The 27,744-nt window shown below is 57.6% G+C and overlaps 1 protein-coding gene across 1 annotated transcript; it reads right to left on the bottom strand.

The window, feature by feature from the left end:
* Window positions 1-27,337, bottom strand: CFAP45 (cilia and flagella associated protein 45). The gene is made up of 12 exons (XM_030303402.1): window positions 27,257-27,337; window positions 21,485-21,610; window positions 18,917-19,053; window positions 16,460-16,604; window positions 15,997-16,167; window positions 14,462-14,640; window positions 12,322-12,451; window positions 8,029-8,175; window positions 5,440-5,553; window positions 4,422-4,615; window positions 496-720; window positions 1-193 (listed from the first exon to the last, which is right to left on the bottom strand). Exons 1-12 carry the CDS (start codon window positions 27,257-27,259, stop codon window positions 115-117), a joined length of 1,650 nt encoding a protein of 549 aa, XP_030159262.1. The 5' UTR covers window positions 27,260-27,337; the 3' UTR covers window positions 1-114.
* Between the last annotated feature and the right edge of the window lie 407 nt (window positions 27,338-27,744).

Raw genomic sequence — 27,744 nt, 5'->3', positions numbered from 1 at the left:
GGATAAATTTAATCTGTACCTCTAAAATGTCTAGGCTAGCGGCAGTCATGGACGCCCAGAGACTGGGCAGAGCCTGTCCCCTTGCAGGCGTCCCCGGGGACACGGAGGCCCCCCTCAGTTCACAGAGGCGGCTGGCAGGATGTTGGCTTTGCGCTCGGCTTCCACACAGTACTTCTCAGGGAGGCCGGTGGCTCTGCAGGGGGCAGGGGGCGGGACAGGCGTGCGTGGGCCGTGGGACCAGACAGGAGCAACAGGAAGCAGGCCCCGGTGGGGGTTCCGGGACCTGGGGGCCCGCGCCCCCCATCCCGGCTCCTACAATCCGTCCCCCAGACACGTTCCCGTCAGGGCTCCGGCCCCTGCCATGGATCCAGGAGGCCCCGGGCCGGAACCTTCTGCGGCAGCCCCCCCCTCCGGAGCCAGGAGTCGCCCCGACTCCCGCACACCCCGTCCTTGGGAGAGGGGGGCACGGGGCGGGGCGCAGGGATCGGGGCGCACCTCAGCTCCTGGATCTTCTTCTTCTTGAGGTCATCGATGCGCTCGCGCCGCTTCTGGGCCTCCTCCTGGAGACGCCGGCCCTCCTCAAAGGTGGCGATGCGGTCCTGCACCTGCTTCTGCTGGTTCTCGCGCACTTGGCGCCGGAGCTCGTCCGCGTGCCGCAGGCGCCTCGCGGCCTTTTTCTCCGCCTCCAGCCGCTCCTTCTCGATCTGCTCTCTCTGAGCCCTGGAGGAGGGACACCGGCTGCCCAACGGCCCGTCTGGGCCGGCCCAGCGAGGAGAGGCACCCCGGGAACCTTCCGGAAGGGCTCCTCCGGTGGACATGCTTCAGAGACCGCAGCCCCGCACACTGCGGCCCTTTTCCGGGGCTCAGAGACCAGAGCTGCCCCCAGGCATGCCGCCCCCTCCTCAGCCAGGCCCTGCACCGCGGGCGGGCTCCGAAGGGCCCCGAGCACGCTCTGGTTCTCCTCCATCACTGTTCCGAAATTTTTTTTTTAAATTTTTTTAATGTTTATTTATTTTCGAGAGAGAGGGAGACAAAGTGTGAGCAGGGGAGAAGCAGAGAAAGGGAGACACAGAATCCGAAGCAGGCTCCGGGCTCTGAGCTGTCGGCACAGAGCCCGACGCGGGGCCCGATCCCACAAACCATGAGACCTGAGCCGAAATCGGACGCTTAACCGACTGAGCCACCCAGGCGCCCACTGTTTTGAAATTCTTAATACTTTTTGAACGAGAGATCCCGCATTCTTATATTTCACCAGGAGCTGGCCTGTGCTCAGGGTTTTGCCCACTGGAAGCTACTGTTCCAGCTCTTTCTGTCGTACAATGCAGAACTCGTCTCTGGCTTGTTCTGAGATAGTCTCTCTCCCTCTCCCTCCCTCCCTCCCTCCCTCCCTTCCCACAAACAATAACAATGACATTAACAAAACTGCAACGGGGATGCTTAGAAGTGACAAGGACTGACACCTGCCGTGCAGGCTCTCGTGTTTGCGGGAAGAAGGCGGGAGCTCGCCAAATTCCCCACGGGGGCCTCTTCACGAGGGGACTTTTACGGGCCCTGATTTCCCTGGCCAAGCAGCCAAGCAGCCCGTGTGGGCCAGACAGGCTCCGGAAAACTCAAAGGTACTGTGTTCACATCCCAGGGGGAGCGCGGTGCTAGGCCACCCTGGGCTATCATCTTAGTTCTTCTTTTTTATTTTTATTAAATTGTTTTTTTCATGTTTATTTATTGAGAGAGAGACAGACAGACAGAGCATGAGCAGGGGAAGGGCAGAGAGAGAGAGAGGGGGAGACACAGAATCCAAAGCAGACTCCAGGCTCTGAGCCGTCAGCACAGAGCCTGACGTGGGACTCGAACCCACGAACCTCGAGATCATGACCTGAGACGAAGTCAGACACTTAACCAACGGAGCCACCCAGATGCCTCTTGACAGAATCAAAAACCAAAACAACATGTAAAATCATCTCAGGCAGGGATTCCTTACCTGCCCCCCTGCCCTGAGGGTACTCGTGTCCCCGACAAAGCTTCCAAAAGCACAAGTCACTTACTCATCTCCCCAGACCCACAACACGCAGCATCGTCTCAACTCTGGGCATGTCCCTTACACCGGCGGGCACCTCCCAAACCCTGCACCTGCCACGGAGCCTCCCAGGCTGTCAGGAGACACGTGCTGGCTTCCTCACCCCTCTGTATTTAGACTCCAAACCTCCATCGCTCAGACACATCTGTGACAGCAGGAAGCCTTGCCTCTTTGCCTCGCCCTTATTTTCCTAGATGGATAAGGGTTTTCCGTTGTTTTACATCCTGCGAGGCAGGGTGCTAATGGGAAGCTGCTTGTGTCACTGGAGATCCCCTGGGCTGGCAGGCAGTGGGAAATCTGAGTGGGGAAGAGCCTGGTCACTTCACGGGGTTAGGGCAGTGACCTTGGAGCCTGGGCCTCAGCCCCGACCAGTTACATCAGAATCTGTGGAGGTGAAGCCCGGGCCACAGTACTTGGTGAACGCTCCAAGGCAATTCTCAACACCACGGGGGAGGGGAGGTCAGCTCTCCCTGCCTAGTCGGTGAGCTGAGAGTCAAAGGCATCCCTCTGTCCAGAAGCAGGAAGCCCGTGTAGAGGCCATCCACAAGGTCATGCTTTGAAGTAGGAAAAGTTGCATTGCTGGCTACGGGCAGGGACATTCCTAGCACTTGAAGACACCTGGCCTGGTGGTCACGTGGCCCTGGAGACACCAGGTCTAGATGCTAACCCAGAACAGCAGGTGAGACCGAACATCTCCGAGGGGCTGGTCTCGCTTTAATAACTGGCTGGCGCATATGCTTCAGGCAAACAAAGCAAAGAAGGGACAAATGGGTCAGGGGCAGAAGGAGGACCTTAATTTCTTTCCATTAATATTTATTAGTGCCTGCTAAAGGCATGTGGCAGTGAGGGCAGGCATCTGAAAGGTAGTTTGGAGCCCAGGGGAAGAATCTTCGGGGCCATTAAGGAAGCTGCCTTCCTCGGCAGGCTTCCGGAGACCACGGCATGACCCTTGAGGGCAGGCAAAGGCCACCGCGGCTGGGGGAGCAGGCGGGGGGGGCCCAGGGTCCAATAAAAGACCAGGACCCCGGCCCTGGCAAGGACGGAGATTCCTACAGATCTGCGCTGCCTCTGGCGGGGGGCCCTGGGGTCTGGCATGCAACTAATGGGGTCAATACCAAGGCGGACCTCCGGCACATAGACCAGGTAGACGAGAAGGCCGGGCCGCACCTCTCAGTCTCTACTCACCGGAGCACGATTTCTGTAATCTCGTATCCACACCCCCATCGCAATTCGGTTTGTTTCTTTGAAAGCTGCTGCTATCACAGAGTCCGAACCAGAGCAAGAAAGGAGTCACTCCCGGTGAGCCCAGAACACTTAGCCCAGGGGGTGGGGTCTGGTGGCGGCAGGTGACCCCGACTGACGCCAGAGCAGCTGTGACGGCTGGCGGCTCTGGGGGTGAACGACGGGCAGGGAGAGCGACAGTTGTGAACACCTCACTTCCACTTACAGGTGGGAATTATCGCGGAGACAAAAGACAACGAAAATAAAAGGACGACGAGCTGGCAGGAAAGACAGATGGATACAGGGGAGGTCAATCCAAGCAGGAGTTGCTCACATCCTTCCCACAGCGATGGCCGACGACAGTGTTTTGTTCACCTCCGATATGTCCCACGGCGGAGCCTTGAGTTTACGTGTTGGATACTGTTTATCAAATGAATGGCAAAGACACCCCCCGCCCCCCCGGAGCTCTTCTCCAGTGACTCACAAGCTTGGTGTCCGAAGCTCTCTCCGTTCCTCGTATTCTCCCCCACTGCCTGCTTTATCCTCACCCCTAACCAGCGGGGGTACGTCGAGGCAGGGGAGGGCAGAGGGACCAGATGTATACTTTTACCTACGCCTTTAACCCTCCGGGAAAAACAATCCAAATAATACCCAATTCTTTAGACACCTCCGGGTGCTGGTTTCCAAATCCCTAATCGGAAAATTCTTGGCTCCTGGGGCTCCTGGGTGGCTCGGTCGGCGGAGCGTCCAACCTTGGCTCAGGTCATGATCTCACGGCTCGTGAGTTCGAGCCCCGCGTCGGGCTCTATGCTGACAGCTCGGAGCCTGCTTCGGATTCTGGGTCTCCCTCTCTCTCTGCCCCTCCCCCTCTCAAGCTCTGTCTCTCTCTCTCTCAAAAATCAATAAACGTTAAAAGTTCAATAAAAAACCAAAGACCAAAACCTCTCGGCTCCCCATTCTTGTCTTTGAAACATTTCAACTACCCATCCATTCAGAATGGCTCCACCGTCCCGGGCAAGAGGAGAGCACCTCTGTCTGTGCACCTGCCAGCAGGGTCCTCCCCCCAGTGCGGGCCATCCCTGCCGCAGGCCAAGGAAAGGAAGCCGGGGTGCCCGGCCCCACCTACCGGAGAATCCTCTCGAAATCGTCCCGGTCCCGTTGCACCTGAACGGCCAGAGCGTGCTCCTTGAAAGTCACCTGTTCCAGCCGGCTCCGGCGCAGTTTGGCCTCTGTCTCCATCTTCTTCTGCGCGTTTTCCTTTTCCTTCCTGCGCCACTCCCTGTCCGCAACCTCCTGGTTGCGCTTGGCCCGCAAGGCGTCCTGGGAAGGGAGAGGGTGGGGAGACCAGCGAGGGTGCAAACCGACCCCGAGACCCAGCGGGCACCTCAGGAAGACACCAGCTGCAGACTCCGACGCGGCCTGCTTTGAGGCGTGGCGTGGATTTCTCTGGCGACGAGGTCATTGCAGGGAAGAGCACGTGGAATCTCGTAGAACTTTCTGGTCCGCAGATACCCCGAGGGGTCACCTTGCCCTCCCTCGCCGCCACCCATCCCGATGCTTTCCTCCCCAGACCTCGAACGCCTCCAGGCGGTCCTGCGATTGCCTCTCGTTTTAAAAACTGCTAATGAGGGGCGCCTGGGTGGCGCAGTCGGTTAAGCGTCCGACTTCAGCTCAGGTCACGATCTCGAGGTCCGGGAGTTCGAGCCCCGCGTCAGGCTCTGGGCTGATGGCTCAGAGCCTGGAGCCTGTTTCCGATTCTGTGTCTCCCTCTCTCTCTGCCCCTCCCCCGTTCATGCTCTGTCTCTCTCTGTCCCAAAAATAAATAAACGTTGGAAAAAAAAAATTAAAAAAAAAAAAAACTGCTAATGATCGGGGCGCCTGGGTGGCTCTGTCGGTTAAGCGTCTGACTTCGGCTCCAGTCATGCTCTTGTGGTTCGCGGGTTCGAGCCCCGCATCGGGCTCCTGCTTCAGATTCTGTGTCTCCCTCTCTCTCTGCTCCTCCCCGCCCTCATCAGACTGTTCGAGTCTACGTAACCTGCATCCCCTCTTCCGCACCTCTGCCCTCCAGGGTGGTTTCGCAGGCTGTCAAAGGGGGTAGTTAAGGGAGTGGGGGAGGCACAGGGGAGCCGGGACTGAGCGGGTACCTGCTGTGCCTGGTGATCCTGCGCCTTTTCCTGCATGGCCCTCAGCCGGGTGATCTCCTTCTCTTTCTCCCTCCGGATTCTCTCCTGCTCAGCCTCAAACTCTGCTTCTCGAGCCTGCCAGGAAGAAAAGGTCTCGTAGAGCAGCCCCCACCGCTGCAGCCTTGCAGAGACACGAAGCCCCCGCAACGGTCTGTCCGGGGTCTCCACTCCCTGACTGCTTTTCGGGTTGGACAACACAAAGCTAGCAACGCACGCAGGCATCCCAAGCCCAGCCTTCACGCTCCATCCGCTGCGTCGCAGACCGTGTCCGAGTAGCAAGGCCAGTGGGCCGTCTCTCCAAGTACCAACTGCGGCATCCTGCGTGTCGCGTAAAACGCAGCAGGTGGGGGTTACCTCATTAGTCCCTGGGCACACGGCCAGCCACGCTTCGGGGAGTCCCGCGGGGGCCAGCAGATACCCAAGGAGCGAACCATCAGAGTCGGCGCCCTTTGCCGCTTCTCGGAAAGAGCAGACCTATCCCTACAATCTTCCCAAACCCGGCTTCCCAACTAGCATTCTTGGGTAGTCATAAGACTAATGGCTTGGGTCGGGCGGAAGCGTGATCCCCCCATAAAGAATGTTCCGTAGCCGTCATTCTACCTGCCCAGCCTTCTGTGAAGCCCAGTGAGTTGCCCGCTTGTGAGTTGTGCACGGGGGGCTGTGTGTCAAGCTGGCCTCGGTTTCACCTCGCCCCAGATGGCAGGGCAGGGAACTCTGGAGACTTCCACAACCAGTCTCTGCCTTTAGCCCTAGAGGGGCAGCCCCGGCTGCAAGAGCAGAGGCCCCTGTGAGGTGAGTCTTGTGACATGGGCTGTGGGCGTGCCCAAGCGCCCGACCGCTATGCCGGTCGCCAGCCTATCCCAGCTCCGCCCCCCGGTGTCCCTTCCACGTGTGAAGACCAGCCCTACTCTTCTCCTGCTCGGAAATCTCCGGTGACTTCCCCACCAGTCCAGGCCTCCAGCTCCACTCAAGGTCCAAGGGGTCCCCAACAACCGCTCTCAGCTCCCCGTCGCCTCGCCACATCATCTCTTGTCATGACGGCCACGGGCTCTGCAAACTGTCCACCAGCTCCCACACGTGACCGGCTTTTTACCACTACATCCACCCATTCGGGGAACCGGTGGCTGAGCTCCGCACAAAGTCCACGGCATTCCAGGTACGTTGGACCCGGTCTGCTGTTGGACACACAGCGAAGCATTCGGGGTATTTTGCATCAGTCAGTGACAGGGCTTACAAGGTGCTGTAATGGTTCAGTAAGACAACACCTGTAAAGCACTGCGCACAGAGCCCGTGCACAGACTGAGCTCCCGACGTACGGCAGCTCCGTGATCACTGTGATGCCCCAACCATCCCTGTCCCCAACCATCCCGTCCCCAACCATCTGCCCCCAACCATCCCATCCCCAACCATCCCATCCCCAACCATCTCTGCCCCCAACCTCTGTTCCTGCTGTTGCCTGCATCTCCTGGCATCTGATAAGCAAGCCAAAGCCAAACAATAAATACATTAAAAAGCTTTGTTGAGCTTCATTTTCTGTGGCTTGCATTTGGAGCATACAGGTATATCCGATCCGCCATTTTCAGAACACGCCCGCGATGTCCCCCTGCCTGCCATCCCTACTACAGGGAAGTAGGGCACGTTCTCTGTCACCACGGAGCCTCGGAGCTAGAGGAGGGGGCACGCGCATGCAGCACTGAACGCCTTTCCTGCCACCTTCAGCCCTTCCTTCTCGTTTTACCTAACTCCACGTTCGCTCCGTCTAAGCCACGTTGGCTCTGTTTTCCACTCTCCACTCCTCACTGACCCTGGTCCCTCCGGTTCTCAGCCCGGCTCCTGAGTGAGCCCACGTGGCGTGAGCCGCCTCTCCTGGATCCCCTGCTCTGCGCCACACCTGTGCTTGCGGCTTCCACAGCCACTGCGGGAGAAGGCTCTATTTTCTGACACCCAGGACAGGATGCCCAATCGAGGAATTTTCACAAGAAAGTTATGGGGCGGGTGACCCATGATTACCGGGGATATAATTACGCAGAGGCCACCAGGAATCCACAAAAACTTCCCTTTCCCCGATAGTTTTCATTTTGTTCCCTGCCGGTACCTGACCCTCATCCAACTTCTAATCAAAGGTGTTAACAAGGATATAACACCCTAAATTGGGTGTCCCTCGAGCCTGCTCTCTGTTAATGAATAAGCGAACCGGCCAACACGAAGAGGAGAAGGAGCCAGGTCCTTGAATGAAGGACATCCATTTTGAAAGGGAGGCATGGCTGCCTGCGGCGAGTCCCCTTAGATCTCAGGCCTGCCTGTCCGTGTCGTAGATGTTTCGCTCGTGGCCACAAGCCCCAGACCTCGGAAACCTACCGTCTTCAGGGGCGCCTCGGTGGCTCAGTCCGTGGAGCGTCCGGCTTCGGCTCAGGTCGTGATCTCGCGGTTCATGAGTTCGAGCCCCACGTCGGGCTCTGTGCTGACAGCATGGAGCCTGATTCGGATGCTCTGCCCGCCCCCCCCACCCTTTCCCTGCTTGCGCTCAGAGGAAGAAAGAAAGAAACCTACCATCTTCTTCTTGGTGAACTCCATCACCATCTGGTCCGCCAGCTTCTCCTGGGCGAGCAGCTCTGCTTTCTGTCTCTGGTTTTCGTCGTTAATGCGCTTAATCTCGGCTTGCATCTTCAATTTTTCCTGGTGCCTTCGTTCCATGTCCTGAAGGAAGGAAGCCTCCAAGTGGAAGGGGGCAAGACCAGGAGACACTGGCGCGTGGGGGCAGAGAGAGGCAGGGGGACGCGCGCCGTCTGCGGTCTAGCCACCGCCGCTGGCCCCTGGTCAAGGGGCCCTCCAGTCGCCGGTGACCCCTCGCAGCCCCTCTTTGCCGTCTGTACCCTCTTGGCTTGGTGGCGGTCCTGACACTCTTGATTTCTATACACTCTCAAGGAAGCAGAGGCTCTTAAAACTCTACCCGGCGGCTCCCACGTGTCCTGCGAAGTCCTACCCGCTGTTCCCGGGCTTTTCCCCTGCCTTCAATTTTCTTCTCTTAGGCAAACCCTAGCTTTTGGTCTCGACTCAATGGCGATGACCGAAATAATAAAGCGTCGCCCTCATTGAGTATGTTCTACCCGTTGGGCACTTTATGCAGACTAGCTCTGAAACCTAAATGCACCCCAAGACCCTGAAGGGTAAAGCTTGTTATGTCTCTTCTGCAGATGAAGACACTGAGGCCCTGAATTTAAGTGACTTGTCCGGGGCCATCCAGCTAACAAACGCCAGTTCCAGAATTTTGGAACCTGGTCTTTCTAAATTAAAGTTCCAGTCTTCCCTGGAAGATTCTCTGTCAGTTCTCTCTGCACCTCTGAATCCCCTCTGCACTCAAGACGGTGCCACAGCTCAGGCACTGCCTTGTGGGTCCCCATTCATTCTTGTGGGTTTTTCTCTGTCCCAGCCAGCGGACGGCAACCACGTCACGTTTCCTGTCTTCCCTGGCAACATGCGGCCCAGTGAGAGGAAAACAGCAAATACTCAATAAACTAGAACAGGGATAAAGGAGAACCAAAGTGAATGGCATGTGAGCAAAAGAAAAAAAAAAAAAGGTAGACACAGAGAAACACGATGAATGAATGATGGCGGTCAAGGCACCTGACCCTGAGGGACAAGATCCCTTCTAAGGAAGGAGCCTGAACTTGCAAAGCCCCCGATGATCCGATGGAGCACATTCTCAGGGCCCCATGCGGAGTCTTGTGCACAAGATGGAATGTTGGAATCTGGCCCACCTATACTCTCCCAGGAATCTCCATCTCTTTGTGCCCAATTCTTCTACCCATCAACTCCCGCCGTGTGCTGTTTCCAGTTCCTTCCAACTGTCAAAGGCCAGGCCCCACCCAAGACTTCCAGCTCCTCCCCAGCCACGCTTCTGACCTGACTCATCTGAGGCAACTCTGCGGGCTCTCCCCAAGCTTGACTCACAGCCGAGTTCAGGGCTTCCGGGAAGCCTCGTGCACCAGATCAACACAGCACTGACTGCCCCCCCCACCTCCCCCCCAGGCCTGTGATGCATGAGTCACGGCCGTCAGCGCTCCCTCACTCTCGCCGTGCCTACCTGTTCACTCACCCCACTTTTCCCCACCTGGCCCAGCGACTCTCCACCCCTTTCCCCCTTCTCCCTTTCTTCCTTTCCTTTCTATCTGCTTCCCACCAGAGCTGGGGCTGCCACTGGTACCCATGCACTATTTAATCCCTTGACCCGCTCAGCTAGAAAACCCACTGACTTCCCATCCACGATGCATACAACCATGCATTGACTCACGTCTTTGCCTATTTATTTACTTTTCAGTTTGTTGTTTTTGTTGGCTCACTAGACTTCCAAGAAACTGAAGGACTTTCACTGTCTCTGATCTCTGAAGCCATTGCAAAGCAACCCCAGGAACCACCCCCCCCCCGCCCTGCTCTTCTCCCTCTCGCTAGCAAGGTGGGGAGCACTGCCCTGCACCACCCAGAGATCATAAGGCAGGTCTGAGCTGGGAGACACACGCTCCTATCTTAAGTTTTTTTTTTAATGTTTGTTTATTTATTTTTGAGAGTGAGAGAGAGAGAGAGACAGAGCACGAGCAGGGGACGAGCAGAGAGGGAGACACAGAATCCGAATCAGGCTCCAGGCTCTGAGCTGTCAGCACAGAGCCCGACGCGGGGCTCGAACTCACAAATCAGGAGATCATGACCTGAGCCGAAGCAGGACACTCAACCGACAGAGCCACCCAGGCGCCCCAACACATTCCTATCTTCAAGTCGCCTAAGAACACTTCCTAGAAGCTCGGAAAGTGCCTCTTCGAAGGACAGTACCAGTACGACGAGACACATCGGGCGACGGTGTTGACTCACGGACGCCTGGAACTTTCTCAGGGAGTCCACCAATTCCCCCTCCGACAATCTAGCCGGATCTCCCGGTCTTCCTTTCGCACCCCTTCCCTGCATGCTGAAGCCCTGTCTCCTCTTCCGGGCTCTTTCTCTTGCTCCCTGAGCCAGGAGCTCGGCCAGGCCTCCCCGGCTTCTCAGCCCAGCTGGGCCCCCTTCTCAAGCAGCTCACAAGGCTGCCTCCCCCCCCCCCCCGCCCCGGGTCTTCCTGACTCTCCCGGTGCTCCTCCCCTCACTCCCCACACAGGCCCTCACACTGTGAGGCACTCTGAGAAGCCTCCATAACCGTGAGGCTGCCCCCCAAGACCCCTCAGGGACCCCCATCCCTCACCGCCATCACATCACAGGGTGGGGGTGGGGGGGGACGACAACCAGCCATCTTAACGCGGGGAACGAGGAGAAAAAGGAAAGAATGCACACTCCACAAGTTAAATGACACCCCGAGGACATAACCCGACAGGCCGGAAAGGGGGACGCTCCTCAAGTCTAGCTAGCCTGGGCGCTCCAAAATACCGGTGCCATAGCAATGAAGGCAGGAAGGAGCCAGAGTTCTTCCAGGTGAAAGCTGACAAAGGAGGCCCAAGTGAATGCAAGGTGGGGACCTTGATTGGATCCTGGTTGGAGCGACAGAAGACAACTCAAGGCACCTTCAGGGAGCCACTGCGGGACTGAATGTGGATTCGGTATTAAACGATATCAGAGAATCATTGGATTCCGCTTTTCGACGAGGGGCTGTGAGTGTCGTAGCGTCCACTGGACAGACAACGCCTCTGCGCTTCCGAGACAAGGGCTGCAGCATTTAGTAGCAAAGAGCCAAGACACCTGCAGCTCACCGCCGAATAGCGTAACAGTGACAGAACGCGTATGTGCTCCGAAAAGAGACAAGCAAGCAAGGCAGACGGGCAACCGGAAAGTCTCGAAGTCTCGGCCCAGCGCTGATGGGTGTGACACAATTCTTCCAGTTTGCCTGTGTGTATAAAAATGCTCGCAGGCAAGGGGCGCCTGGGTGGCTCAGTCGGTTGAGCGACCGCCTTCGGCTCAGGTCATGATCTCACCGTCCGTGAGTTCGAGCCCCGCGTCGGGCTCTGCGCTGACAGCTCGGAGCCTGCTTCAGATTCTGTGTCTCCCTCTCTCTCTGCCCCTCCCCCTCTCATGCTCTGTCTCTGTCTCAGAAATAAATAAACATTAAAAAAACTTTTTTGATTTTTTTTTTAAATGTTGACAGGCCAAAAAAACGGAGTGGGGAGGGGAGAACAAATAAATGTGCCAAATGCTCGCCAGCCAAGGGCCTCTGCCTAATCCCAGCAGACCAGACCCGCAAACAGGAGAGGATTTAAGTCTCCGTAGTTGGGGCGGGTAGTTCCGGCGGGTATGTCATCGTTTCTTCTGCGATGGTTGTGCCCACGGGTTTTATTTGGACGAACGGGTTGGGGGGGGGAGGGTTTTGGGGGCGGCAGGGGGAAGGCTTGGTGCTTGCACACAATTAATCACACTGGGGTGCCCTGCGCTTTGAATGAGGGAACCGCAGGGAGCCTGGGCCGTGGACCCCCGCTCTGGTCCACGGACCCCCGCTCTGGTCCACCTGCCTGGCGCATCGTGTCCCCGGATAATGGCAAGAGGGCTAGAAAACATCCCTTAGGGGCTTGCGCGTGCGAGGCAGACAGCTATGTATTTCCCTTCTGTGTCCACTCACGCAGACGCGTTGGTGTCGGACCCCGCGACCCGGGGAGGGGGGCGGGATGCCACGAGTCCAAGTCCCTGCCCACCCCCGCCCCCCAAGCGCGGCGCCACGGCCAAACGCGTGTTCAGTGCGGCCGCGACGAGCTAAGGGCGGCGATGTGAAATGCGCAGGCGCCTCACAGAAAAGCAGTGCACGCCCCAGTCCCCCGGATCTCGAGCGCCTTGGCGCCGGAGCCGCTGGGAGCGGCGCTCGGTCGGGCGCGTTACCCGCAGATCTTCCTCCTGGAGCTGCTGCATGGACGCCAGCACCTGCTCCTTCTCCTGCTCCCGCTGCTCCGCCAGCAGCGACCGCTCCTCCCGGTTCTTTTCCATCTGCTGCACGATGTGCCGTCTGCCCCTAGGAGCGAACGGCAGCGCAGGGGCTCAGAAACCCGGGCCCGCGCTTCTGTGCGCCAGCCTCCACCCACACAGCCCCCGCGATGGGAGGTGGCAGTCACAGGGACAACTCGACGAGCGCCCCGTAAAACATCGCCGTGCTTCCTGAGACCAGACTGTCCTGAGGGGGCCGGTTCCCTACCTCCCAAGCCCCCTTTCTTCTAAAATAATTTTTTAACGTTGATTTATTTTTGAGAGAGACAGACACAGAGACAGAGCGCGGGCAGGGGAGGGGCAGAGAGGGAGGGAGACACAGAATCCCAAGCAGGCTCCGGGCTCCCGGCTGTCAGCACAGAGCCCGACGTGGGGCTCGAACCCACGAACCTTGAGATCGCGATCTGAGCCGAAGTCAGATGCTTAACTGACCGAGCCCCCCCCAGGCGCCCCAAGCTGCCTTGCCTGAGATTCCCCTTCTTCGTTTGTTTGCCCACGAGTGCACCCCACATCGCAACGCACCTTCTCCCTTTCAGTGTGTCAAGGGCTTCTGAAATCCCATCGTCGCCCCCCGCAAGCCCGCCAGAGCAATTGTGGGGCACCGGCCCCCCCATGCTCGCTTCAGTTAGAAAGCCCACGGTCTCCTTCCTGTGCTGCCTCTTGCTGCGTCCTGTCTTGTCCCCCAGCCACCTCCCCCGCCCACTTCGCTAGCCGTGCGTCTGTCTTATGCCCCGGCCCTCACCGCCGGTGGACAGGGCTGGGTGTGAGCAAGCCTCTCGGCTCAGCTCCACAGTAAAAAGCAGAGAACCCAGAGTCTGCAATCAGCGTGGCCGGTGACTCCCTGTGTGTCGTTGGGGTGACAATAAACCCAGAGGCGTCCAGACCCCATGACGGATGAGTAAAGGCAGGGACAATGAGGGAGGACACAGGTCGGGGTGAGCATGGGGAGGAAGGACTACGAGACTCCCATCCAGGTGGAGCCCTTGAATGGCTTCCTGACTCCAGATGAAATAAACGGGAGGAATGAGTAAAAGAGTCTCAGGGAGGCAGGGCTGGGGCTCAATATAAGGACCAGCTCAGATCATTAGAGCGGCCTAATGAGGCAGGCAGAGATTTTTTTCCTTAATTAGAGCCGTTTGTGCAGGAGATTAAGAACTACTGAGCTAATAATAAATGTTTATAGGGAGCCTACTGTAGTCTGCCAGGGACCTACGAGAAGAACAGGGATGGATGGTTCCAGAAGACTGAATCAGACGGAGAGAGACACCAGCCAGTCAGTGTGGTTCAAGGACTGTTTATGGAAATATCTCTTGCCTTCCATGGTGGGTGTTCTATCTAGATCTGGGACACCATGATTCTATGATTTACCTCCTCTGGGGCTTGTCCTTTCCTGCACAGGGAAGGGGACTGAATTTATTCATTCTAACAGGTGTTAACCACCGGCCACACTCTCTGCGAGGCCCGGGAGCTACGGAAGTGAGTTAAGACGGGGACGCCGTCCTCAGGGAGCACGCAGTCTGGCGCGGGCCGGGGAGCCGCGGTGCGAGAAGCATAACACAGTGTGTGGGAGACCACACCACGGTGTGGCCGGGCACCAGAAGGGAGCCACCGAGCCTGCCTGGTGAAGGGAGAGGGGTTTCCGGGGGAGGTGACGGCAAAAGTGTCACACACGGAAAGAAGAGAAGGCGTTTTCCAGGGGCAAAGGGGGAAAAGAAGAGGCTTCACAGCAGGAGGAAGGACAGAAGCGTGAACTGTGGCAAGCCCAGGGGTGCTGGGGGAAGGGGGGGGGGGGGGGGACGCGCAGAGGGGACGGCAGGAAAAGGTGGGAAACGAGGCTGAAGGGGGGCCAGGTTGTGAAGCAACCATCCTGGGAATCAGCCTTGAGAAGCTCTGCGGTTCTCGGAATCCCTTCCTCAGGCTCTGAGATGCTCACAGATGGTGATCGTGACCATTTCTCTTCTCCTCCCTCGGCAAGGCTACCCGCACCCAAAGAGCCACGGAAGCGCCAGGGAGGGAGGCCCCAAAACCACCGCTTTACCGGATTCTCTCCTCCCTCCTCTTCCTGTCCAGCTCCTCCTGCCTTTGAATGGCCTTCTGCCGTTCCACCTCCATCATGTGATCCAAACGCCTCTCCTCCGCGTCCAGCTCTCTTTGAATCAGCTGCTTCTCCAGGATTTGGGCATCCCGGATGGCATGGCACTTGGCATTGAGGATGATCTGGAGGCGGGGAGACGACAGTGGCCCTGGGTCAAGGCACGCGGATCGGGCGGGATGCGCCAGGGGGTGTGGAAGGTGGGGGCGAGAAACGGGTCCCGCCAGGTATGCTGGACACGCACACAGCCTCGCGCAAGCCCGGGAGAGCGAGGGCATCCTGTGCTCGCTGTCGCCTCGGCGGAGCTCCACGCCGACATGTGCCAGGCCCCTGGTCTGTGCGAGGAGAGGCCACGGTAGCGCCTTGCAGGGTATGGGGCCTTCGTGTCCGGGGGGGGGGGGGGGGGTCGTCGCGCTTCGAGAACATAAGGAAAGCTATGGACCCTGTCCTCCTTAAGATTCACTCACACACACGCACGTTACATTTCCATGAAACTTCAGAGGTTCGAGGTTCCCCCTGGGGGACCCATGAACCCCCATATTCAGACCCTCTGTCCTACTCCTCAGGGAACCTAAGACACTCTTGCAGAGACCAAGCCGCTAGAGTTTTAAGGGGGAAGAGCCCCACGTGACACATCAGGGGACGGCCATCCGTGAGAACGAGCGAGAGAAAGTTCTGGAAAATAAAAGGAGGTGTGAGGAGAAGGTGTAGATGAGGGGGTTGGGGGTCGGCGGTGTGCATTTGCTTGGGACCCACGTGCAACTGAGAAACAAAAGTCCAAACGAGCCTCGGGTCTTCACGCTCTGGGCTAAAGGAGGCGCTTTGGTGTCTTGAGAAGAAGCCCGCTGCGGGGGGAGGGCAGGGCGCGCGGCCAGAACGGAGCCAGCAGGACAGACGCGGAAGTCGCGTCCTCACCTTCATGTGCCCACCACACTTGGCAAAGCCTCTGCTGTGGGTTAGCCCGTTCACCCCCGCCAATCACCCTGCTAAGCGGTCTCACCACTCTCGCTCTACAAATGAAGGGAGCGAGGGGCGCCTGGGGGGCTGGGTCATTGAGCGTCCGACTTCAGCTCGGGTCACCATCTCACGGTTCGTGGGTTCGAGCCCCGCGTCGGGCTCTGTGCAGACGGCTCGGAGCCTGGAGCCCGCTTCCGATTCTGTGTCTACTCCTCTCTCTGCCCCTCCCCCGCTCATGCTCTGTCTCTCTCTCTCTCAAAAATAAACATTAAAAAAACAAAACAAAACAACACAAACAGATGAAGGAAGTGAGTCCCAGGGTGGGTATGTGACTTGCTGGGGGTCACACAGCTAGCCTGTGGCAAGGCCGGTCCTCCCTCCGACCGCGGCAACACGCCCCCTCCATCAGCCCCTCACCGGTCACCCCTGCTTTCCCCACGTCCAGCTGGGGCGGAGCCTGTCCGGTAAGAGGAGGGAGGGGGTGGCAGTGGGTCCTGGGGGTGCGGGAGGAGCGAGGCCCCCACCTTGCTCATGTCCCTGAGCTCCTCCTCCTGCTCGGCCTGCAGCTGGCTGGCTCTCTGCAGCAGGTCCTGGGCCCTCTCCTTGGCCGCCTCCTCCAGGTCGCTGAGCTTCCTGGTGGTTCTCCACACCATCTCCTTGTGCTTCATGATCTTCTTACGTGTGGCCACTGCGTCCTACGGGACGCGGTCTGGATCAGTGGGGGGATTGCCCTGGGCGCTGGCCCCGCTACCACGGGTGACCCAGTGTGACCCCGGGATGGCTTCACCCCGTCATGCCCTCGGAACCCCGAAGTTTCTCACGCCGGGCTTCCTGCTCGCCCCGCCCCCGCGCCCCCCAGCAGCGTCCACACCTGGCGTGCGCTCTACGGTCTCCAGGAAGCACACGTGGGCGCCTCCTGCCAAGGCCCCCCTGACCAGAGCTCCCCGCTCCCATCGGCAGAGATCGGGGCTCGGGGAGGGCAGCTACCATGATGGCCTCCTTCTCCTTCTGGAAGGCCTGCTCCCTGGCCTCCAGCTCTTCTCTGCTCAGGACGTGGGACGCCCACCTGATGCGCTCAAAGTCCTCAGGGCTCATGATGAGGGACTCCCCCGAGGGATCCTTGGCGGGAACACTGACGCAGGGGATGAACAGTCAGTGGGGAGGAGGGGGAAGCTCTCAGCACCGCTCCGCCCTCCCCTCCTCCCTCACCACTGCCAGCGTCCCCCCCCCCCCCCGCCCCCGCGCCGCCCGATGGGCCCCCTGGGGAGAAGGGGTCCCAGGCAAGGGACGGGCCAAACAGAGACGTTTTAAGGACTTTTGCTGAGAGGCCTGGTGCGTACGTTGCCCTGTCTGTGCAGCCGCGAGGCCCTGCGCCATGTGCACAGACGTGCATCCCCGCACCGGGCTGGGAGCTGACCTCCTGGGAGCCCACGCCTGCGGCTCCCGCTGCCTGTGCTGTGGCCCCGCAGGTGCAGCCTGTGTGCTGGGCCACACGCTCCTCCAAGACTCAGACGCTGCTGACCGCACGCCTGGCGACCCAGGCCACGGCACAGAGCTGGGCCCAGAGGCAGAGCTCAAAACGACGCCGGCGACCTGAACTCCAAAAATAGCTTATTCCTCGAGGACGACTTAAAAAGGGCGAGGGGACGCCGGACAAGGTCGAAACGGATGCCGTGAGAAACCTAGGCATCCCTGTCCGTCCGGCCCAGAGAGAAGCTTTGAACCCTAAATATTAATTAAAATCTCTGATCAACAACAGTTGGAGGCATGTCTGTGGCCCTCTCCTCCCAGCCGCCCAGCACATTCAACAAACCAATAGTTAATTATAATGATTACAAACAAATGACATACATAGAGGATGCAGGCGCGAGCAGCAGGGGCCAGGACTAAAGCTGCTTCTGGGTGAGGCCATTTAACAGGGACACGGCAGCGAGACGCAGCCGGTCTGAGGCAGGAAGTGAACCTCATCCCATAAAACTTGTGTGCGCACGCGTGTATGTGTGTGAGCACGCGTGTGAGTATAAGTGCGCGCGTGCACGTGCATGTGTGTGCACGTGCGTGTGTGCGCGTGCGTGTGTGTGTGAGCACGCGTGTGAGTATAAGTGTGCATGTGCGTGTGTATGTGTGTGAGTCTGCGTGTGCAAGTGTGTGAGTCTGCATGCGTGTGTGTGCATGCGTGAACATGTGATTATATGTGTACACGTGTGTGAGTGTGAGTGTACGTGTGCAAGTGCATGTGTGTGCATGCATGTATGTGAGCGTGTGCACGTGTGTGTACTGTGCGTGCACATGTGTGTGCGTGCATATGTGAGAGTATGTGTGTGAGTATATGTGAGTGGGTTCAAGTGTGTGTGAATACGTGCATGTGTGTGCGAGCGTGAGCATGTGTGTGTGTGTGTGCGCGTGCACGTGTGCATTGTGTGGGTATATGTGACCATGTGTACACAAGTGTGTGCGTGTGTATATGTGTGCACGCATTGTGTGTGCATGCAGGCGTGTGTGCATGTGTCAGGTGCGCGTGCGTGTGCGTGCGGGTGTGTGTGTGCGTGCGCGCGTGCCCATGTGTGTGTTGGGGAGGGTCCGGGAGGAGGCCCGAATGAGTGATGGATCCGGGACGTGGCCTGGGACCTGAACGACCAGAAACGGTCGCATCTGAGACGGCATCCCGGCCGGCAGGACTAGACCCCTCCAGGGAGGAACGCTGCCTTGGGCCCCACCGGCAGCTGCCGCTCTGCTGACCATAAAGGGCCAGCTGACGCCAGGGGCTGAGCCGACCGTGCTCCCCGAGCCGTGTCGCAGCCGGGCTTCCCCAGCTCCCGACGCGGGCGGCGCAGCGGGGAGCTCCAGTTCTCCGAGGTGCGGCCAGAGTTGGGAGAACGGTCCCGAGGGTGCAGCCGGGCCCCTGAGCGAAAGCTCGGTTCACACTGCCGAGGGGGAGGCCTGACCCCAGGGCGCCCGCCAAGGAGGCGGCTCCAGGCAGGAAGCCGGGCGGGCGTGTGGGGCCGATCCCAGAGGAACTTGGGAATTCCCCTTGGGAATTTCCTCTTCTGGCCTCAGAGCCCGGGAAGAAGCCAGGGGCCTGAGCGGCATCTGGGCAGTTCCCCCTTACTTCAGATTCTTGGTGCACCCAGAGCACTAGCGGGGCTCGGCCGGGACCCACCGAGCACGGCCCCTCTGCCAATAGGTCCGTCAGCAGCCAGAGGAAAGGGAAAAGGAAGATGCTGGGGGTCAAGGGTAAAGGCAAGAAGAGATACAAAAAGAGGAGAAACAAGAGGCCGAAATGCCGAGGAAGGAGAGCTAGGAGGCAAACAGGGGAGACGAGTAGGAAAGACAGGGGGGCCGGACCAACTTCATGAACCCAGGGAGCCCCCTCTCCCCGCACGGGTCTTCGGCAGAAGGGCAGGCTGGGACAGGAAGGCCGGGCACCGCGCCCTGGGCACTCACATGAGTTTCCGGACCATGTCCCGGGTGACGACCTGGATGGTCTCCGGCTTGTGGTCCGAGCTCAGGGCAGCGAGAGTCTTCCGAATGGCGTGCTTATCTCGGAGCAGCACGGTAGGACTGTTGTCCTGGGTCAGAGGCTACGGGGTCAGGAAGGACGGCTTAGAAGCCGGTCAGCCCACATCCTGCCAGTCAATCCTAACTTCTTCAAGGGTAGCCTTCCCTTCTTTCTTCCACCCCAGCCGGTGGCAGAGAAGGCTGGCCGGCACCCGGTCCTGTGGGGACCGCCGAGAGTTGCTGGGGCACTGAGAAAGCAGTGCACTTGAACCTGGCTGCATGTGTTCTGTACTGACCAGCTTCTCTGAGAACAAGCCCCCCCAACCCTCCGTGTCTCGTGCAGACACTCCTGGGTGGATGGGGAGGGGAGTGCCTAGTATGTGTCCATTCCCAACCCCAAACCATCAGGAATGAAAATCTGGGGTCTCCGGGGTCCTCTCCCTCCATGAAATATGTAAGAAGAGAGAATGGTCCCTCTCGGACGCACGGTGGGTTCGAGATACACACTTTGATACAGACTCATCCAGTCTATGATATTTGGGAGTGTTTAATCTTTCCTTATGATTAATTTACTTGGACTCCCCCACCCCCCAAAAAGAAAAATCATATGGAGGGAGTTAGAAACGGCTAAAGGGCCTGGTAGAGACCTGCTCTTACAACTAATGTGGTGAGAAAGTCAGGGAGTCAGAATTAGCAAGAATACATATTAAATGTATGATTTTTTTTCCAAAATGTTCCAACCGTGAACGAGTCTGATAATAAGAACGCGAAACCACTGGGGCACCTGGGTGCCTCCTTCAGTTAAGCGTCTGACTCTTGAAAATAAAAAATAAAATTAAATTAAATTAAATTAAATCAAATTAAATTAAAATAAAATAAAATAAAATAAAAATAAAATAAACAAAATAAAATAAAAATAAAATAAAACAAAACAAAACAAAATAAAATAAAACAAAATAAAATAAAAATAAATAAAATAAAATAATAAACAAAATAAATAAAATAAAATAAAATAAAAAAATAAAAATAAATAAAATAAAATAAAATAAAACAAAATAAAATAAAATAAAAATAAATAAAACAAAACAAAATAAAATAGGGGCACCTGGGTGGGTGACTCAGTCGGTTAAGCGTCTGACTTTAGCTCAGGTCATGATCTCACGGTTTGTGGGTTCGAGCCCCGCGTGGGGCTCTGTGCTGACAGCTCGGAGCCTGCTTGGGATTCTGTGTCTCCCCCTCTCTCTGCCCCTCCCCTGCTCACACTCTGTGTCTGTCTGTCTCTCAATAACACATAAGCGTTAAAAACAATTTTTTTAGTAAAATAAAATAAAAGCTCTTATTTCAGGAAAATTTTGAGCACAGGAGAGAATTTCACTTGTCCCAAATGCAGTAACTGTGATCCCAAGTGGAGGCAGGGGGATGGCCTCAGTGGAGGTCCTTCGGGTCCTGAGCTCACTTTGCAGGGACGTCCCCGGGGTGCTGCTGCCCCCTGCTGCCCATCTGCCGCCAAGAGGGCGCAACTCAGCCGCGCCGCGGGCCGCGTCTGCCCCCTACTGCCGGCTCAGAGACTTCTGACTCCCCCCGCAAGAGGCCAAAGAAATGGGCCAGGAACGGGCATTTTTCCCACTGCCCCTCCCGCTAGCCAGCTGGACGACTCCTGGAGAAGGCGGCCCTTTCCAAACCTATCTTCGCTGCAACTAGGGAACCCCCCAAGGGCCCCAAACAAGAGCTGCCTGCAAGTGACAGTGAGCTCCTCCGATTTTCCCTTGTCCGTAGGAAACTGCTGCAGGTGGGGGTCTCCTAATGGAGAGAGATGGCCGCCTTGAACCCTCTGGAAAGCCCTTTGCGGTTCAAGGTGAGAATAGCAAGCGCAGACCCTCCCCACCCCACCGCTCCCCCCACCTGCCCGCGCCCAGGTGTTCACAGCTGGTCTTTTCTCGGTCTCTCCGTCTCTCTCTCCTGGCCTCCCTTCTTCCTTCTTACCTGCTGCATGTCCCCAGTACCAAGAATATCTCAAGGCCGCTCTAGCTAGCTCTCCCTCTCGGCACCTTCTCTCCTTCGCTTCGTGTGGGCGACATCAGCACACGAAGACCTGCTTGGGGTTTCCCAAAGCTCAGTAACCCTGCTGGCTGAGCCCCCGGGGTGGGGGTGGGGGCTGGGTTTCTCGCTGACGCTGTTCTTGGATGGAGGGGAAACAGCTTACTCCCTCCCCATCTGCAAACTCGACCTTGACCCTCAGACGTCTCCATCCTGGGGCACTGACTGGGCGGCCATCTGCTCTCGGCAACAGAACCCCCTCGACGTTACACCAGATTTTACACGCCGGGCGGACGTGAGGCTGGCAGGGGTGGGCGAAGCCACGTGCCCCTGTCCCCAGGGGCTGCTCGGGTCTTCCTCGGGGGGGCCGCCTGGGAGAGGGCTGGCTTGCCCAGCACCGGCTGCGTCCCGAGCACCACCCGTCCTGGTCACTGCCTCCCCCGGCCGGCCACCTGGAAGGGGCTGGGCGAGGGTTACCTTGACACCTCCGAAGAGGCTCTCGTCCACCTCGGAGCTCACGGCTTTGGTCCGATAGCGAGTTTTATTCCTCGACCCGTTGGAAGTGGTGGAAGAGGAAGTCAGGATGCCAGCGGCGCTCAGCGGCTGCAGGGAGAGGCAGAAAGTTGGGCTCGTCAGCACCCAGCGCCGTCTGCACCCTGGGCAAGGTAAACCCTCCGGCAGCCCGTAGTGGGGAGAAGCAGGTGGAAAACCACTGAGGGAAAGCAGCCGGGAAACCCTGAGACGTAGGAGACACCCCACAGAAGCGGGGGATCCTCTGGGTAGGGGCCGGGTGAGAAGGCCTGAAGGAGGCCAGGTCCCCGTGTGGCACCGAAGCAGGGAGGAGGGACATGGGGATGGCAGGAAGAGGACGTCATTGTCGTCCGGTCCCAGTTTCCCACAAGGACACTCTCTCGTGAGGCCACTTGGGCTGCCTCCCCAGAAACGCAGCGTCCTCTCCACCGCCCAGCCTCTCAGCCTGAGCTCGGAGCCCCCTTGGCAACTAACACGGCTCTCTGCCCTCCTCCATGTCTCCACCAGCTCACGAGGTTCCGGGGGGGGGGGGGGGACCAGAGGACACCGAGGATGGAAAGGCACCTGGCCCACGGCTTGGCGCGCGGTGGGTGCCCCATAAACTCCAGTGGATGAGAGGCTCCTCTACAATCAGGCAAACTGCTTGATGGTGTCCACGCTGTGGCTTTCACTCCTGGGACCCCTAAAGCTTAACCACCCAGTATCTCCCACTATTTGGAGAAGTCTTCATCTAATGAGTTGTGAGAGCTAAGGCCCATCTCCTCCAACTATAGATGCTAAAAACACCAGATACACATGCGCCTTCTGAGCCTGGGCAGAGGACCTCGGCTTCACTGATCGGATCCCCTGAGCCGGAGAACGGAGGCGAGCTGGCGGCCCAGAGAGGTGCTGGTGAAGGCAGCAGCAGCAGCCGCACCCAGCGCCTGGGGCCCTGCTGATAAGGACGCCCACGGCAGCACCCACCAAGCTGCACGTGCGTCAAGGTCCTTGCCAGGCCGGGTCCGGGTTGTGATTTTGGCCCCGGTTCCCGCTGCAGCATCTCCCTTTGTCGCCGTTTTCCAAGCATACTTTCCCAGCCGGGAGCTCTCCCAAATCCCCTCAGTATATGCCCTTGTACTCAAAGTAGAGTTCTGGCCCTTGGCCTGCAACCAACGAGACTGGCTAAGACACCCTCTGCGCCCAAGGCTCAGCGAGGCTTCAGCTCTGCCCGGAGGGAAGTCTGTCCCCAGGAGGCGGTTTCTGTGAGAACTGTGGGGGCGACTCCAGGCTTCATCTAAAGCTGATCCAAATCCCCCTTTGGAGGAGCCACGCGGTCCCACAGTTCTCTAAGCTGGGCCGTCTCGGGGGCACGAGCTACCCACTTTGGGTCTCCGGAGCCTGGGAATCGGCAGCCGTCCAGGGAAACGGACTCTGTCGTTCAAGGTCACCAGACCCTGGGCAGTGTGTTCTAAAAGCTCTCTCCGACCTGCGCTGACCAACCAGACAGCCCTGGGCACCTGTTCCACCGGGATGCCGGGCCTCCAGTGGGAGCCTCCCTTTACAGCCTCAGGCAGCCCCGGGGACAGCAGAGCAGGCAAGCTTGGATTTATTAAAAGGCAAATATAGCAGGCCCCGAGGATGCCTAATAACAGAGTCTGAAGGGTTATTATATGGTAAGTGGTGAGCAACGGCTCCCCTTTCCACCAAAAATAGAATAAGAAGAAATGAATAGAAGCTACAAAAGGGAGGAGGAGGGAACGCATTGGGAGACCTGGAAAAGGTGGAAGGCGTTGGCTCAGCAGGGATGGCGAGAGCTCTGGGTATAATTAAGGGGAACGGTGTGGGGCCTGGCACACAGTAGACGCTTAGGATGCATTTGATGAAGAATGAATGAATAAAACCCGGCCAGGTGACCTCCACGAGGCCCAGAACACGCCTGGCTCCGGGTCACTACACCGCTCCGCGTTTTCCGAATCACCGTGGAAACGAACGTATGTGAGAGGGCTTGGAATACAGATGGAAAGTATGATTATTGTTCTGCATTTGTTTTCCCGGTTCTTTTCAAGGGCTCCTGCAGGTTTTCTTCTTCGCTCAGGTGTCCACGAGACTACAGGTTCCTCCAGGGCTGAGATCCAATCCCCTCTTTCCTGCGCCCTTGGGACCCGGGTCCAGAGGAAGTCACTCAAGAGACACGAGAGCCTGCCTGAGCCTAGAAGGCAGATGAGAGGAAGGAAAAGAGATGACCACAGAAAAGTGGCCCCTGGGCAGGGCAGAGGGAAGCACTGAGCTCTCTAGGGTTGGGTGGCTGAGAAACCTCACAGGGGAAATGCTGACTTTGAAGCCACAAGCCACGCACGGTGGTTAGCACAGCCAGTTTCGCCAAGAGTTACAGGGACTAGGGAGGTCACCGTGTAAAAGCACTAGGAAAAATGAAGAGCCAAGCAGAAATGGAAAGTCAGATCCCGCTAGGCCAGAGACGGTAGCCAAAAGGTTCTTTCAGGAAGTGAAGGGCTGGTTTTATTTCTTGCATGACCAAATAAATATCCCCCAGAAGCTGAGCGGAGCCCACGGGGGGAGGCGGCTTCCGAAGGAAGGGAAGGAAGAGAGACCGTTAAAACTGGCTATCGCTGGGGAGGCAAGAGCGACTGGGAGGATTGGGGACCGATAAAAATGCCAGCCCCGCTTTGATATTTTCATCTTGCTGACCTAGCTGACTCTCTCTCTCTCTCTCTCCTCTCTCTCTCTCTCTCTTCAAATACCATCCCACCCCAGGACCACAGGAATTTGGCCTCTGCTAGGAATCTGGGGAGGGACTCTGATGCAGAAAGATTAGCTGGTCAGTCGGATGGCTTTCACTTTGTCATCGATACAGGACAATCTCCATAATACACCAACTTTTGCAGAAAGCAGGTTATAAGAAATGTGCAGGTTATTCCTGCGGAAATGTGTGTTTGGAGGGCACACGCCCAGAACGCGTATCCACAAAAATGTTGGACAGAAACTTGGGGTGACCATTAGTATCTTAAGACGGTTCTTGTAGTGGATAGTTTTCTGCCGTGGAGCAGGTAACTATTTTTATAGGTAACACACTGTATTTATTTGAGAACAAAACAGGGCCGTGGGCCTGATGCTCGGACTCTGAACACAGAAAAGTGACGCCCTTAAAAACTTCAGATCTGGTACGTTCGGCTCAAATCCAGCAAGACAGCTGAAGCATGGATGACGCGGACGGCTGTGGACTTTCTCTGTCCTGTTACACCTGTCAGCTGAACAAAGACCTTTCACGCCCTCTCCTGGACATGCTCTCCTCCCCGGGTTCCAGTCCCTCTTTTCATACAGGTTCGCACCACAGGCCGGCAAATGCAGGCTTCCAGCTCTTGGCCCGATTCTATTTCCGCTTCTGTGGCCTTTGGTGGCCAAGAAGGTGGGGATGTCCACGCACCAGACACCTGCCTTTTGCTGAGTGATCCACTCAGGCCACCTCTATTGCCAGCCGGGACACAAGGTTGGCCATCTGTGCGATGCCATCCGAAGGTGGCATCCTGGTCAGTACTGAGGTCCCAACCCTCCTTCTGAAGGGTGTTGCTGTTTATTGTTTTTGCAAGAGTCCTGGAAATCTGCCTAAGTGTGACCCCTGCCTTCCTGCGGCCATCAGCACCCCTCCGAACCTCCCCACTCCTCCAAACACTCTCCAAAGCTAGTGAGCAGCACCATACACGCGCACGAGCGCACACACACACACACACACACACACACAAGGCCTGCCGAAAGAGCAGAGATCACTCACTTGACCCACTACTTCTCAAAGGTGCCCACATGCCCAGTCCTGTCCAAGGGATTTCAGCAGGCCAACCCCGACCCTGAGTGGCCCTTAGGTGAGGAATCCCTCATCTGAATCCTCTAAAGACTACAATTCTGGGGGCACCTGGGGGGCTCAGTTGGTTAAGCATCCAACTCTTGATTTCAGTTCAGGTCATGATCTCCTGGTTCCTGAGTCCCAGCCCTGAATCAGGCTCTGTGCTGACAGTGCGGAGTCTGCTTGGGATTCTCTGTCTCCCTCTCTCTCTCTCCCTCTCTCTCAAAAATAAATACATAAACATTAAAAAATTTTTTGGGGGTGGCTGGGTGGCTCAGTCTGTTGGGTGTCCGACTTCGGCTCAGGTCACGATCTCACGGTCTATGAGTTCGAGCCCCGCGTTGGGCTCTGTGCTGACGGCTCAGAGCCTGGAGCCTGCTTTGGATTCTGTCTCCCTCTCTCTCTACCCCTCCTCCGTTCATGCTCTGTCTCTCTCTGTCTCAAAAATAAAAAAAAATTAAAAAAAATTAAGACCACAAGTCTAGTTTAAGTGCAATTCCCTGATTAATTTGCACTTGAAATATGAAATGTTTAAAACAGGAGAAAAAGGAACTAACATTCACTGTATGCCTTAGATGCCAGGCGTGATGATAGGCCATCACAGACAGACCCACACCCTGTGCTCACAAGCGCTGAGGACAGCTTGGAATAAGTATGCATGATAAAAGGGATAAATGAGGGGCACCTGGGTGGCTCTGCTGGTTGAGCGTCTGACTTTGGCTCAGGTCGTGGTCTCGCAGTTCGTGGGTTTGAGCCCGGTGTTGGGCTCTGTGCTGACAGCTCGGAGCCTGGAGCCTGCTTCGGATTCTGTGTCTCCCTCTCTCTCTCCGCCCCTCCCCTGCTCATGCTCTGTCTCTCTCTGTCTCTCAAAAATAGATAAATATTAAAAAAAAAAAAAAGAAAAGAAAAAAGTGATAAATGAAAGGGGATCCCCCACTACAATATCCCAGGGAATCCTCAGATATGGGGAGCTGCTCTTTGTTGGAGACTTGTTTGTTTTATAATTAACAAACCTCTTCTGAAATTCCTACTTGGGGACGCTGCATTTATTTGAACCACTGAGCCCTAGAAAAGCAGGGGGACCTATGGGCATGAAATGTGTCTATGATACACCCAGGGCAGCTGGTGCATCCCAGAAATTCTAAGGTTATTTCCCACACCCAACCAAGGCTCCATCGCCTGTCCTCTGTCCCTCGCCCTTATCCTTCAGGGACCAACACAGTCCTCACCGGAACCCAGACACCCCTTCACGGCTCCTCCCAGGCCTGGTGCACCTGTCAACGTTCAGGACTCTGTGATCCTTCCCACCTTCAGGACTCCGTGATCCTTCCCACCCCGGGGAACCCCCAGGCCTGCCACAGCAGACCCAGTCCCTCTCCAGGGCTTTTCAAACCTTTCATTCACAAACGTTTGTTGAGTACCTGCTGAGTGAACCAAGGCCCCCCCGCTATCCGAAGAGAGAAAACTGAGGCTCGGGGACCCTAGGTGACTTGTGCATTGTCACTCTGCTAATCGGTGGCGGAACAGGTGCTATCACCCGTCACGTGGCCTCCTCACCAGTGGTTTTCCCACATCACGGTCCACAGGCCCCAGCCAGTGGGGGCCCTAGCCTGAGGGACAGGGACGAGAACATCCCTTTCTCCGCAGCTCCCCGGCTCAGCACCACCCCACGCTTTCCATCCCTAGCGACCCCACCCATCATTCCTCCTTTGGAGCCCCCTCAGGACTTCCCTTGTTTCTTCCAGCCTCGCTCCTGGGCCTTCCTGACCCCAGACCTCGACACCACTTCTGCGCTCCCCGGCCCCCCGCTCTCCCCGCTCGGAACCCTAACCCAGTTCAGGAACACCTGAGGCCCCCCCTCCTTGGTTCTCCCGGGACCTCACCATCTCAGCCGCAGGCTCTGGCTGCGCGCCTCCGCCGCCTCCAAAGCCCACACCGCCACCAGGGCGCTGGATGTTGATGCGTTACCATAGCAACAAGAGCGCGCGGGCTCCGGCCCCGCCCCCGGCCCCGGCCCCGCCCCTCGGCTCCCGCGGACGCACCCGGCGTCGGGCGCGGTCTGGGGACCCGAACCCCTGCCCCGAGTGGGAACCGCGACCCGCAAAGGCTGAGCCGCGCGGGCGCCCCCGGCTCTCCTCTCCGGCTCTGGCTGGACCGTAGGGTCGGAACCCGAACCCTCAGGGGCCTGGCATAGGCCCAGGACGTCTAGCAAAGGGCCCTCCTGCAAGAGCCAGGCCCCGGGACACCTCCTGGGTTACCATGGTTACCGTTGCGCCGGTGCCCCGGAGGTGCCCGCCAACCGTGGATCAGAAGAAACAAGTTTCACAACAGGAGAGAGTCTGGTTAGACCACAGAAGACTTCCCGCCCTGA

The sequence above is a fragment of the Lynx canadensis genome, chromosome F1 (assembly GCF_007474595.2).
Source record: "Lynx canadensis isolate LIC74 chromosome F1, mLynCan4.pri.v2, whole genome shotgun sequence".
NCBI classification, from domain to species: domain Eukaryota; kingdom Metazoa; phylum Chordata; class Mammalia; order Carnivora; family Felidae; genus Lynx; species Lynx canadensis.
The sequence above is the reverse complement of the archived record's forward strand: the minus strand, read 5'-3'. Positions and strand labels throughout refer to the sequence as shown.